General features: G+C 45.5%; 1 protein-coding gene and 1 long non-coding RNA gene across 6 annotated transcripts in view; both read right to left on the minus strand.

The window, feature by feature from the left end:
- The window catches only part of LOC121671796, a 35,125-nt gene extending 32,723 nt beyond the window's left edge, over positions 1 to 2,402 (minus strand). For 2 of the 3 annotated variants that reach the window (XR_006018613.1, XR_006018611.1), the window contains exon 1: positions 2,250 to 2,402. This is a non-coding gene — a long non-coding RNA (uncharacterized LOC121671796). Of the gene's footprint in view, positions 1 to 1,562; positions 1,760 to 2,249 lie in introns of all 3 variants that reach the window. The other variant, XR_006018612.1, reaches the window with a different exon arrangement.
- A 6,353-nt stretch (positions 2,403 to 8,755) lies between these two features.
- On the minus strand, positions 8,756 to 12,459 carry CUNH7orf25 (chromosome unknown C7orf25 homolog). 3 transcript variants are annotated; one of them, XM_042043176.1, is made up of 2 exons: positions 12,357 to 12,459; positions 8,756 to 10,333 (listed from the first exon to the last, which is right to left on the minus strand). In XM_042043176.1, the coding sequence occupies exon 2, from the start codon at positions 10,315 to 10,317 to the stop codon at positions 9,049 to 9,051; it is 1,269 nt and encodes a 422-aa protein (XP_041899110.1). In that variant the 5' UTR covers positions 10,318 to 10,333; positions 12,357 to 12,459; the 3' UTR covers positions 8,756 to 9,048. The 3 variants fall into 3 exon arrangements, with proteins under 3 accessions (XP_041899110.1, XP_041899109.1, XP_041899108.1); XM_042043175.1 differs by having other exon boundaries at positions 12,314 to 12,421; XM_042043174.1 differs by lacking the exon at positions 12,357 to 12,459 and adding an exon at positions 11,400 to 12,002.
- Positions 12,460 to 13,891: the final 1,432 nt, after the last annotated feature.

Here is a 13,891-nt window from a genome sequence, read left to right on the forward strand (position 1 = left end):
TTTCAGCACTGCTGATTCTGATCCTGGTGGATCAACTAAAGGCACAAGGTGAGTCAACAACGTATTGGCAAATCCAGCTTTGTCAATTTAAGTAAGATTCACATTCATATTGTACTTAGTCTTAGAGTTACTTTTCTCCCCCTCCCTAAACTCCTACTTGGGATCTCTGATCCGTAAAAAGAACTGAGCACATTTTTGGATATCCCTAGAAATAACTTTTCAAACCATGCTCCTCATCCTGTAAATTCCTTTCACTTTATTTGTTTGTACCCCTATTACCCCAGTGCTTGAGGCAACAAGTGTGGAGCAAAGCAGAGATTTCAGCACGCAACCAAGCACAGAGCTGCCCCCGGACTACAGTGAAGACTCGCATAAGGAGAATGGCACAGAGCAAGCTGGGAACAATGGAGTGCAAGAAGGTGAACAGACCACTTGGGAGCTGAGCGGAGAGTCAAGTACTGACTCTACACCTAAGCCGAGTGTGGAGCCAAGCCAAGAACCAACCCAGGAGTCATCCACTGAAATGCCCGGTAAGACCCATTTTGTCTTTGATTGCCCACATTATTGATATCTCAGTTTTGTTACTCCAATGTTTCCACCTTTCCTGCACTAAGGCAGCAGGTTGAATCAAAACGCTGCTTTTCCTTGTAGTCTGTTTTTTGGCAGGATACATGGCATGCCAGATATCTAGCCTCTCCTCATTCCAAAACATAAATAAATTGCTGCAACTGAGAGGAAGATGACACTCCTTGAGACAAATTGTGTTATTATGGATGAGTGCATTTTACAATTGTATGTGAAGCAAAGAGGTCAGACCTCCCCTGACCTGGAAGAGGTTTCTCGTGTGGATATAGTTAATGCTGGTTCATAATGCACATTTCTAATGCAAGGAAAAAAACAAAAACCTAACCACACCAAAAATGAAAACATATTTATATGGTCCAGTTTCATAGTTATGAAGGCCTGTGGTACGTCTGAGTGACATTTCACTCTGGTGAACACCATCTCCATAAAGATGGGCCAAATTAATCCCTACAGAAGAAAGACCTGAGGAGGATTTTGGTACCTACACAGTATAAACTTCTGTGGCCTGTAATTCCATATTTCTCATTACCACACTGAGCTGCTTTATCATGTATTCAGTCTCCTTGATAAATAAAGGGGCACAGTTTCATTATCAGATGTTCATTATTTTGGGGATTTTGTGGGGATTTCTTATTTTGTTGGTTTGAGGTTTGCTTTGGGGTCTTTTTATTATATTATTTCATATTACAAATTGCATTACATGTAAGGATCACTCACCTGCAAGACATTATAAGTGAGGATTATTTAAATTTACACAATGGAATAATGAAGGTGTTAGGAGGGGTCTTTTTTTGCTTATTCTTTACAATAGTTTATGTAGGAACAATCTTAATTTCCGTGCCATTCATAGGGAACAACTTGCAAAGCCCCAAAGTCACAATTCTGAGCAGTGTAGTCATTTGACATTCACTCTCTTTGTTTTTGCTCTAGAGTAAATTGCAACATTAAAACTCGATGAAAAAGCAACACCCACTTACCTACAGAGGTGATTTCACCACCAAGAACACATATGAGGCTCCTGTTGCAAGCTAGATGGCAGAGCTGTTCCCAGAACTACATCTTGCAGGAAAACCGTTACCATAGCCTTCAGTTCCAGAACCCCATCTAATTCTTGCTTAGTTTACCAGATTAATTAGGTAACAGTTGACCTGTGCTGTTTTGCTTGCATAATAACCTGAAATAAAGAATGTCATCGCAAGTACATGCTTCATCATTATTGTAAATCCTTTCCTTGGTCCACTTCAACAAAAATGATTTAAAAGATTTTAGGGATTTTAGAGTATTTTTTTTTATGTCTCCTCTCAAACATATTTTATACAACTGATGCTTGTGTTTTCTTGTTTTATTTCTGTTATGACCAAGCCTGCTTTCAGTTTGCAGGAACTAGAAGCAGGGTTGTGAATGCATTTTCAGACAGGCTCCAGCCGACTTCAGCAGAATGCTTTACATCTGCTGAAGGTATCCTCAGATGACAGGGACAGTTTGAAACACAAACCACTCTTTTTAAACAGCTGTGGCTACAAACATGCAAAAACTATCTAAGTGTCTTCATGGCTTGCAGGTACAATGGCAAATAAATCATTGATCTACAAGTTTTGTCAGCCAGAACAACAGCAAGTAAAGAACATACGCAGAAACATGAATGTATTAAAAACTTTACTTACCAATTTATTTTTCATATAATATCCAAGTGCTTCCTACTGCCTGGCATCAATTGCAGCATTTCTTGTTTGCTATTCTTACGGTTGGAGCAAAGAGAGCAGGCTGAGTGCTGCACAGAACAGAGATGTTCTCTCTCCTCAGAGACCATGCAGAAAGAATCTAAAATAAATTAAAAGTGTCAGAAGAAAAAGGTTCCCAAAAACAATTTAGGAATCCATCTTTTCCAAGGAACTTCATGCAGAAAATTACCACTAAAAAAAACTCAAAGAAAATCCATAGCAGCAAGTGAGACATCTCTGTATCCTCTAGTACCTGGTGTAGCATAGACAAAGCAGTTGTGTGATCTTGGAAGAAAGGAAAAGCAGTCTTGGACTTCCATTTTTTCAACTTAATTTCAGACATAATTTTCCATCTTCTAATTACTCATTTGCAAAGTCATAAATTAGGGAAGTTCAACACCTAATCCATTATTTGTGAAATTAAGTAAAAGATATCTAAATGCACCAAACCAGAACACTGATTTATATGGATAGATCACCAGTATATTCAAAGGCAATATAAAAGCCACCTAATATTACAATCAAAACACATTTTGTTTGAAGCCAGCATTCTTTCGTCTTATAAAACAATCTTTAGAATCTGTCAACAGTACACTTCTGATTGACTAATAAGCAAAAAAACACTATGAAAAAAAACAAAGAACATCCACATTCTGAGTTTTTCATTGCAAGATGCAACATAGAGACAGAAAATAACAATAAAAGCCTCAAGTTGCCCAGTGGCATGCAGAAAGGGTTTACTATTCCTAAAATATTGCCTATATGATTGGCAGAAATTAGTAAAAGAAAGAAAATTGATTCAATAACAAATACCATGTTGGTCAAAAAGGACTCGTAATGAAGAAAATCACCACACGATGGCCCCAGATACAGAGGATTTTAAACAGAGTTGTACTTAGTGGTCACACAAAAGTGTCACTGCAAAACAAGTCAGCCAGCTCTGTAGCAGCTGCAGCGAAGGAATACTGCAAACAGGTCAGCCAATTCTGATTCCAGGAACACAGAGGTCATTTGCTTTTCACTTCTTCCTCTGGGTCACCTACCATCTTAAAATGCAGGTCGCTGCCCTCTCACCTGTGGCTTGGAGAAACTTCTTTAGAGGGTGCCCAAGAGGATATTCAAGATTGCTGAATGGAATAAAAGGAAAATGATGGAAACACACTTCTTTAGAGTCACTGCAAGAAATGGAATGAAGCAGCTGTCTCCCATTTACTCATTCAAAGCCTTCATCAGGGTAAAAAGGCTGTGAGCAAATTAATTTAAATGCAAAGGATTAAAAGGCCATAATGAATTGCCATGCATAAGTGCACTGTTACCATGCACCTAGCTTTGACTATATCCTGTAATACTGTAAAACAGATTAATCAGTGATAAATCACTGGCAAGGAGGGGGCATTGCCAGGAGCATCCAAGGGAGATTTAAGCACCTCCAAGGAGCACAAGGGACTGTTTTCATGGGCAGGGTGCAAAGGTAAGGCACAAAACTTAGCGAGTGAGTCATCACCCATCAAACTAGAAGAGGGTTAACTATGGCTTCAACTCAGCCAAAAGCCACTGGGAAAAGGAACTTCATGATCCAGATGGACCTCAGACAACTGGAGCTAACTGGAGCAGCCCAACCTGTTCCACAAATAAAGAAATTAACAACTAGTTCAACCAAGAAAAGGTGGCAGGTGGTTGCATGGGGTGATTCCACTTTATGAGGTACACAGGCACTCACCTGTTGGCCTGACCCACTCTCAAGGGAGGTGTGCAGCCTTCCAGGAGCCTGGATCTGGGACGTTACTGAGAAGCTCCCAAGCCTACGCAAACACAGACTATTACCCACTAATAGTGTTCCATCGGGGAGCCAGTGATACAGCTGGCACCAGTCTGGGAAGGACTAAGAGGGACTACAGAGTCCTGGGAGAGATAGCAAAGGACCCTGGAGTTCAAGTAGGTTTTTCATGAATCCTCCAGGTCAAAGGAGAGGGACTTGAAATATCCAGACGAATCTGGCAGATCAACAAATGGCCAAGAGCAATGGTGTCCTAGTCAGGGTTTTGGTTACTCAGACTCACGGGACTCACTTTGCCAAGCCTGGTTTACTGGGGGATGATGAGATCCACTTGATGAAAAAGGTATCTTTGGCGCCATACTGGACCTTGTGCTCACCAAGAGAAAGGAGCTCATGGGGAATGTAGTGCTTTAAGGCAGCCTTGGCTGCAGTGACCAGGAGATGGTGTTTATGATCCTGAGGACAGTGAGGAGGGCAGGCAGCAAGCTCACTGCCCTGGACTTCAGGAGAGCAAACTTTGGCCTCTTCAAGGACCTATTTGGTAGAGTCCCATTGGATAGAGCCCTGGAAGGCAGAGGGGTTCAAGAATGCTGGCTTAATTTCAAGGATCACCTCCTCCAAGCTCAGGAGCAAGATATCTCAACAAAGGGGAGACTGAGCAAAAATGCCAGGAGGCCTCTATGGGTGGATAAGGAGCTGCTGTGCAAACTCAAAGCGAAAAAAGCAGCTTTCAGAAAGTGCGAACGAGGAGAGAGGGCCTGAAATGAAGAGGAAAATTGTACAGGAAGCTAGGGACAAGGTTAGAGAAGCCAAGGCCCAGTTGGAATTGTGTCTGGCCAGGGATATTAAGGATAATGGGAAGGGCTTCTATAGATACAAGCAAGCAAGCAAAAGAAAGACCAGGGTAATGTCGGCCCTCTCCAGAAGGACAAAGAGAAGGCTGGGGTTCTCAACAACTTCTGTGCCTCTGTCTTCAATGGCAAGTGCTCCAGCCACACCACCCAAGTTGAGAAAAGCAGATGGATGGACTGGGAGGATAAAGATCCTGAGCCCCCTGTAAGAGAGGATCAGGTTCGAGACCATCTAAGGAACCTGAATGTGCACAAGTCCATGGGACCCAATGAGGCTCATCTGTGGGTCCTGAGGGAGCTGGCAGACAAAGTTGCTGAGCTACGATCCATCATTTTGAAAAATCATGGCAGTCAGGTGAAGTCCCTGATGACCGGAAAAAGGGAAATGTAACCCCATTTTTATAAAGGAGAAAGTGGAAGACTCAGGGAAGTACAGACCAGTCAGTCTCACCTCTGTGCCAGGCAAGGTCACTGAGCAGATTCTACTGGAAAGCATGCTAAGGCACCTGGCTAACAAGGAGGTGGCTGGTAACAGCCAAAATGGTTTTACAAGCGGACAATCATGCCTGACAAATCTGGTGTCCTTCTGTGACACAGCTACAGTGTTGGTGGACAGGGGCAGAGCAACTGACATTGTCTACCTGGACATAATGCAAAGTGTTTCACACTCCTGCACGACATCCTTGTCTCCAGATTGGAGAGACAGAGATTTGATGGGTGGACCACTCGGTGGATAAAGAATGGGCTGGATGGCCACACACAAAGAGCTGTGGTCAATGGCTCCACATGGAGATCAGTGATGAGTGGTGTCCCTCAGAGACTGGTACTGGGGCTGATGCTATTCAACATCTTTGTTGGCAACGCGGACAGGGGTGACCAAGTGCACCCTCAGCAGATTTGCTGACAACACCAAGCTCTGTGGTGCGGTTGACACAATGGAGGGAAAGGATAATACCATCCAGGGGCCGATGCAAACCTCATGAAGTTCAACAGAGCAAAGCGCAAGGTCCTACATCCAGGTCACGGCAATCCCAGACACACCAACGGGTTGGGCAGAGAAGTGATTGAGAGCAGCCCTGAGGAGAAAGACTTGGAGCTGACAGGTGATGAAAAACTCGACATGAGCCAGCTGTGTGTGCTCACAGCCCAGAAAGCCAATCAAATCCTGGGCTGCATCACAAGGAGGGTGGCCAGCAGGTAAAAGGAGGGGATTCTGCCCCTCTACTCTGTTCATGTGAGATCCCACCTGAAGTACTCTACACAGTTCTGGTGTCCCCAAAATGAAAAGGACATGAAACTGTTGGAGCAAGTCCCGAGGAGGGCCATGAAGTTTGTGAGATGACTGGAGCACCTTCCCTATGAACACAGGCTGAGAAAGCTGAGGCCGTTCAGCCTGGAGAAGAGAAGGTTGCATGGAGACCTCATGGCAAACTTCCAGTATCTGAAAGGGACCTACAGGGAAGCTGGAGAGGGACTCTTCATCAGGAACTGTAGTGACAGGACAAGGAGCAATGGGTACAAATTGAAAGAGGGGAAATTTAGGTTAAATATTAGGAAGAAATTTTTTACTGCAAGTGTGGTGAGACACTGGAACAGGTTGTCCAAGGAGGCTGTGGATGCCCCAACCCTGGCAGTGTTCAAGGCCAGGATGGATAAAGCCTTGAGCAACCTGGTCTAGTGGGAAGTATCCCTGCTCATGGTAGGCAGGGTTGGTTCTAGATGATCTTTAAGGTTCATTCCAACCCCTTAACAATTTGTGATTCTATGAAATTGTAGGCGGTGTTTTGGAACCTCAACTCTTACAGCTCTGAGCTGTAAACAAGAACCCCTCTCTCCAAGGTTATTTGCTCATAAATTATTAACTAGGAGGTTTCCTGTACCCTTTTTCAGGACACGTGATACAAAACAGAAACACAGATTTGAAACACACAGTTCTTTTTCTCTGACAGATGGCCTCCCCAACCCCTATTCCCACACCTACTGCAGAGGAAAGACATCACACAGGTGTCCAGAGTAAGAGCTCTCATGGCAGAAATGAAAGGCGCTTTCCTTCCAGCTGTTTGTAACACTTCAGAGACATCTCTGGTTGTGCTCTGGTAAATCCATCACACCATGATAAATTACTACCTCCCCAAGAACCTGCATGGTGAAACTTGTGCTGTTAACTAAGGCAGACTTGCATTTCTGCAGCACAGTCAACATATTACTGATACTGTTTCATTGTGTTGGTCCTCCTTTCCCTTCAGAAGAACTTTAAAGAAAATTAATGGATATAGCGGGGGATGAATCCTGCCATGAGGTTTCATTACACTGTGTTAGTGCAATGAAATCTAGCTATTTGTAGGAACAAGCTAGATGTTTTGTTAGAACTCACCAAAGAGGAACTGAGAAACTGGATGTTGAAGCAGCAAAACCCAAAATCCAGTCCCACCCATCTTAATTAAACTTCATTAACTACTTCAGGGACCCAGAGCAAATGGGGAGCGTAGCAAACAGACTGCCCTCCACATTGCTAAAAGTTTCAGGTAAAGCTATGCAGCATGTAGTTACCAGTGAAAGCTCCTAACATCTTACTCTTCAGAGCAAGAATCCCACCAACAAGAAGTACTCTTCTGCCCCTTGGAGTTCAGCTTACTCAGCTGGACAAGGCATAGAGTGGTCTTGCTGGCATTCCAGTATCGTTGCATCATACTGGGGACCAGAAAGAAATGGGTTGAGCTGAGGGCAGCACTGCAGATACATTGTACTGTAGGGAGAAATTTAGACTGGAGTGGCAAGAGGCAAGATAATGTTCTTTGCTTGAACTATAAGCTCCATAATAATGCAATTGTGTTGAACAACAGCCTATAAAATATTCAGTGGGTATCTCTTTCACTGACCTGATAAAAATGTATAGCTTGGGACCCAGAGCTTCACTCTGACATCTCAAAATTTTCCACTAGGAAACTGATGAAAATTAATTCCAAACAGGAAGTGCTTGCTGCCATTACAGCATTCAGAAAAAAAAAACATGAGAAAGACTCCTACAACGGCAAATCTTTCCTGGGCAAAGAAAAAAAAAAAAAAAAAAAACCAAACAAAACCAGAAGAAATTGTTGTTTATTCTAATCTTTGAATAAAAAGAGCAATTACACCACCAGCAAAAAGGCTTCTCTCTACTACAGACCAAACTAGGATTTAAGAACATACCCTGCAAATCTCCTCCTCCATCACACCAACACTGAAGCACCTCACTGAGGCTTTGTTTCAGGTAATCCACATGCAACGAAGCCAGATTCACCATGAGTCCTCAGCAAAGAGCACACTAATATCAAAAACTATGTGGGTGCTGGCTCAGTTTAGGATTCTGTTGCCATCAGCCTTGAGTTGGGCTTTACAACCAGCAAGATTTTGCATTTGGACAAAGGCTACAAGAAAAGTAGATCTGCCTCCTTGGTCTGCTACCACTGGCTGTCCAGTTTAGCCTGAGTCACAACATATTAATGCAAATAAAGTCCAATTTCCTCATTTTCCCAGGAATTTTAAAGCTGTTTCCCAATTCAGTCTAACCATGGTATACATACAGAGGTTCCTTTCAGTAATGCAAGGAAGGCTTAAGTTGATTTCTATTCATGGCTAGTAGTCACATCTTCATGAAACATCACACTCCCAAAAAGGCACAGGTCTCTGCACAAGGTCTCTCTGAATTAACCAAAAATTAAGTTGAATAGAATAGGGGAAAGAAAGAGTTAAGTCCCATGAAAATCAAGCCCAAAGTTCATCTAAGATGATGAATTTTACCTCTCTGAAGAGGACAAAAATGACAAGGGCACATCAGTAACTGTGCTTTAACTGAATTTTTTAATGGGGATGGATACAATTAATACATTGTAAGCCAGTTAACAATTTTCATAGAATTCTTATTACTTTAGTGAATAAATTAATGGTCAGCTGGACAAAAAATAACCCCAAGGAAGGAGTAAAGATAAGACAAATTCCTTGAGGAGCTCTTCCACTGCTAGTTCCTGTCATCACTGATACACACCCAAAACTGTATTGCTATGATTCTTCGGTTTCTCCATATGCCTCCCACTGCAATACCTGTAGTATTTCCATTACTAACTCATTTAATGACTTATAGTCCATTATCAGATGGGCAGCTCTTTGGTAAAGGCGTGGCAGAAGATTCTTTGCTTTCTGTCAATGCTCGTGGCTGATGGACAAAAACACTGAACCTGACACCTTGGTTTGCCGCTGCCCTCACAAAGCCACTATTTGCAGTCATGGTGATGGCTTTTAAAGTGTCCCCTGTCCCAAAAATGGTTAGAGAGCGGCTGTTGATTTTTGAACTAGCCACTAGTCCTAAGGCACGGTCAGACGGCTGATCGGGCACCACATTAATTCTTTTAACAAGCAATGCAGCTCGCTCTTTCTCCCCAGGTCCTCCCAGTGTTTCCAAGATGGATTGAAAATCTCTGACAGCAGATTCACAAGCAAAGAGCTCTTTTCCCTCCATGAACTCCCTCATCTGAGGCAGGACTCTTTCCCTTCTTTCTTGGGCTGCTTGCTCTGTCAGCACTTTTTCTTTGAAGACGAAGTAGCAGCCACCATAGCTCAGCGCAGAGACATAGGTTATTAAGGTAGTGATGTCCAAATTAACTCTATTGCAGACGTTTACTTTGATCTGGGTAGGGAAAGCAATGCTGGCCACTAAATTCTCCCGATCTACTCTGGTCACCTGCAGGAGTTCAGGGCCTTCTTCATCTGATTCACTGGGGTTAAGATGCTCGTTTTCTGCAGATGGTTCTACCAGTGAGTTTACAGCAACAATGTCTCCTCTCACAGATATTCCCATCTCCTTCAGCCTCTCTGCCATAGGACTGGACACACTGTTGTAGAATGCAAAGATGATGTGGGGATTGCTGTACTCCACTGGCTGCTGACGGCTTGCTTGCAGGAAGTCCTCTGCCTGCTCAATGACACTTTTGTCACCATACTGGCCTCTTCCCAGCCAGATGTTATGCAGGGCCTCAGCTTTACGACCAATGGCCTTCACCCACGTGTGACCTCCGTTTGCAACAACATCTACCACCAGCGTCTGTTTGTCTCCAAACCTGTCCTCATAAGCAAAGACATGGAGGACACTGACAACGTCCTCCAGGTGCTCTGCTGACTGAATAATGGCTTGGAGGTGGGTAAGGTTTGTACTCTGCAAATGGGATTCTTTAATGGCCACTTTCCCTGCCTCCACCTTGTGCAGGAAGTTTAGCTCAGCCTTCAGTTTGCTACATAGCTTTGCCCCACCTTCTATTCTCCTTTTCTGGGACTTGGAAAGGGCTTCCGCTCTCTTAATCAAGTCTTTGGCAACAGCAATTCTTTCACAAAGCAGCGACTGCACAGACATGTTGGAAACATTATTCCTGTCAAGTGAGAACAAAGGAGAAAATTGTTATTGCATGGCCAAGAAAAAAGACAGTCAAAAGAGTTCTTTCTAACAGTATACACTCAAGCCTTGCAGTAGACTTAGTGCAACAGCTATTGTAAAGCACAAGCAACTGGAACCTCAACACAAAGTCCCAGTGATGAGTTCAATTTCTTTCCTTCACCTTTAGAGATCCAACCTACAGCCTCAGAAGATCCCAGTTCTCAGCTAGGAAGAACAGCAGCACTCAAAGTCTCCACACAAGACCTTTCAAGTTTGTGGTTTCCCCCCACCCGTCACATAAGAGCCCTTCACTCAGCCAGTCACTGAGATGGATGTTAACTCTCACAGCTCATTTGCAAAAGCTGACAACCAGAGCAAAGTTAAAAATACAGTTCATACCGTAAGCAAATCTTACCTCTCCCTCTTATCACACTTAGCATTAAAATTAAAAGCTACTCATCATGCTTATAGATACCCAGCTTTCAACTTGCACTGTTCAACTTAGTGGATGAACCCTTCAAGAGGGTGGTGATGCACTGGGACAGCCTGCCGAGAGAAATTGTGGATGGCCCATCCCTGGAAGCGGTTAAGGTCAAGGTCAGGTTGGATAAGGCTTGGAGCAACCTGGTCTAGTAAAAGGCCCCATAGTAAAAAGTGTCCCAGCCCACAGCAAGGGGGTTGGAACTAGATGATCTTTAATGTCCCTTCCAACCCAAACCATTGTGTGTTTCTATTACACAGCCTCGTGACAGACTATGAGTAACAATTCTAGTGTCAGGACAATCTTGAAATTGCTATGTTTTCTAATTCTACTACAAGACTTACTGAGTTGTATCTGATAAATCTATTCTTTCACATCTGCATTACTTTAGTAGGCCTTCCTTGAGGAAAGTACGGTAGGAATTCCTTCACTGAATATGTGCTGTCTTTGAAAAATGTAGGATTCATACTACACCAAACAATAGCATATTTAAGGCAGTAACCACTATGAATAGTGAAATTAATCAATTTTGACTTCCGACTACAAGTATAAACACTGTAATTTTTCCTATAATTCTTACCTAACCTGCATGTTGAAGTAAACTGGTATTAAAGGACAAGATAAATGAAACTCCAACTGAAGAGCAACAGGACACAGCCTGGTCCTACAACAGGCTTTGCCAGTGCAAATCAGGGGCCTGCCTTCAAACAGTGGGAACCTCGCTGGCCCCATGTCCAAGTGGAAACACGGCCAGCATTAACGGCTACTGGCCTGGTCCACATCCAGCATCAGCAACATCTCCTCCTGCTTCTTCACAGCCAAGAATCCTGATCCTTCCAACATGACCTACTAACTCTCTTCAGGGTCCCAGGAGCCCGGAGAAATCAGCCTTTCCCCCTCGAAGTCTTCGCCACTGCCACAAGCTTATCCTTGCATGTAATGCAATGAGTAAACCTATCGATTAGTAACGGGGCACCTCTCCCCACAGCAGCTACAACTCCTACTCACACAGGCTTCAAGACAGAGAGTAAATCAAGGGTTGCAGTGACAATATAACCACAGACGCAACTACTTTTTCAGGACAACAACTGCGCGGGGGATCCACTATCAACCGCAAGGTCAGACACAGGCCCTTGCCTTCGCCCCAGGGCCCGATCTCCCCTGGGCGGGGACCGGCGGCACCGGCCGCCCTCCCGCCCGCGGCCCGGCCCTCTCCTCCCGCCGCTCCGCCATCACGTGTTCGCCGCGCCGAGGAGGCCGCGCCGCCATCTCGGGTGAGGGCATGGCGCCCTCAGCGCTCGCCCCCAGCCCGGCCCGGCCCCCCGGCCGCCCCCCGGTCTCGCCCTCCGCCCACACGCCAGCCCCCGCGGAGTGGGCGGGTGCGGGACGCCGGCCTTTGTCCCTCCTGTTCTCCCTGTCCCCCATTCACTGCCAGGACGCGATGTGCCCGGTCTCGCCTCGCCTCTCCGGGGGCTCCCGACCCCGCTCCCTCACCCGGGGCCGCCGCCTTTCTCCAGCCGCCGCAGCCCGTACTCACAGCGCGGCGGCCACGGCCCTCGCCCCGGGCCGGCGTGGCGTGGCGTGGCTCGGCCCAGCCCGGCACCTCCCCCGGGGCGCCGGGCGGGGACAGCCGCACCACCCGCCTCGCTCCGCCGCTTCAGCCCGCCCGGCCTGGCTCTGCTCCCCGGCGCGGCCGCGGGTTATCGCGAAAACCCTTCAAGGCCGAAATGCATTACATCAAGTCAGACGCAATCACAGAGTATTCTGAGTTGGAAGGAGCTCACAAGGATCGTTGCGACCAACTCCTGGCCCTGCCCAGGACAACCGCAAGAGTCACACCATGTGCCTGAGAATATTGTCCTAATACCACTTGATCTGTGTCAGGCTTGGTTCTCTGACCACTTCCCTGGGGAGCCTATTCCAGTCCCCAGCCACCCTCTGGGTGAAGAACCTTTTTCTAATACCCAACCTAAACCTCCCCTGACACAACTCCAGGCCTGTCCCTTGGGTCCTGTCATGAGTTGCCACAGAAAAGAGATGACTGACTGCCCCTCCTCCTTCCTTCATGAGGAAGTTGTAACTGCAATGAGCTGTCCCCTCAGTCTCCCCCCAGGTTGAACAGACCAAGTGACGGTCCTCATACAGCTTCCCCTCAAGGCCCTTCACCATCTTTGCTGTCCCCCCTTTAGATGCTCTCTAGTAGCTTTGTATCTTTCTTATACTGTGGCACCCAAAACTGCAGACCATGTTCAATGTGAGGCTGCAATAGCATGGACTACAGTGGGGACAGGCCAGAGACAAGTTAGCCTTGGACTTTTAACTTCACTGGAGAAGCAACAGCCACAGCTCCATGCATGTTGGATCTGGGCAAGTTGGGCTGTACTAAACTGTTCTGTGAAAACGTGAGCAAGTGTCCACAATATTTGCCCAAGGTTGCTGCCTGCCTCCATACAGCAGACATAGCTATGGTCTCACTCCTCTCCATGCAACAATACTCCATAACAGCATGGGAGAGACTTGACTTCTGATTGCCGGCTTTTGCAGGGAGAGATGATCTCTACTTGTCTGAATGATTTCACAGGATCTGGAAAGCAAGAGTAAGCCAAAGCAAGCTGTAAGGGGCTTACTGCACCTTCTTTACTGTGGGTGACAGCACACTGAAACAGGCAGCCTGGAGAGGTTGTTGAGTTTTCCTCACTGGAGCTGTTCAGAACCAGAACCATCTGGACAATCCTGTGCCCTGTACTCCAAAATGATCTTGCCTGAGCAGGCAGGTGGGACCAGATGACCTATTATGGGCCCTGTCAACATGACCCATTCTGTCATTCTGTGACTTAAAGTAGTAACTTCCTGAAATGATAACACTGTTCTCAGATCCTAATCGTAGTAGTTAAATAAAGCCCGATTCTCATAGGAGTCACACGATCCTGAGGACCTTGAAGGAGATCCTCTTCCAGGACAAGCAAATCAACGTTACATGCTTCAAGTGACCAGTCATCGTCTTCTTTCAGATGGCTGCATTAGTAGGAACAAATTAAATGACACAAAGTCATAATTCACAGCGAACTGAAG

The sequence above is a fragment of the Corvus kubaryi genome, unplaced genomic scaffold (assembly GCF_017639235.1).
Source record: "Corvus kubaryi isolate FWS band 111438036 unplaced genomic scaffold, C.kubaryi_AGA036_p1.0 37398, whole genome shotgun sequence".
In the NCBI taxonomy this organism is placed as follows: domain Eukaryota; kingdom Metazoa; phylum Chordata; class Aves; order Passeriformes; family Corvidae; genus Corvus; species Corvus kubaryi.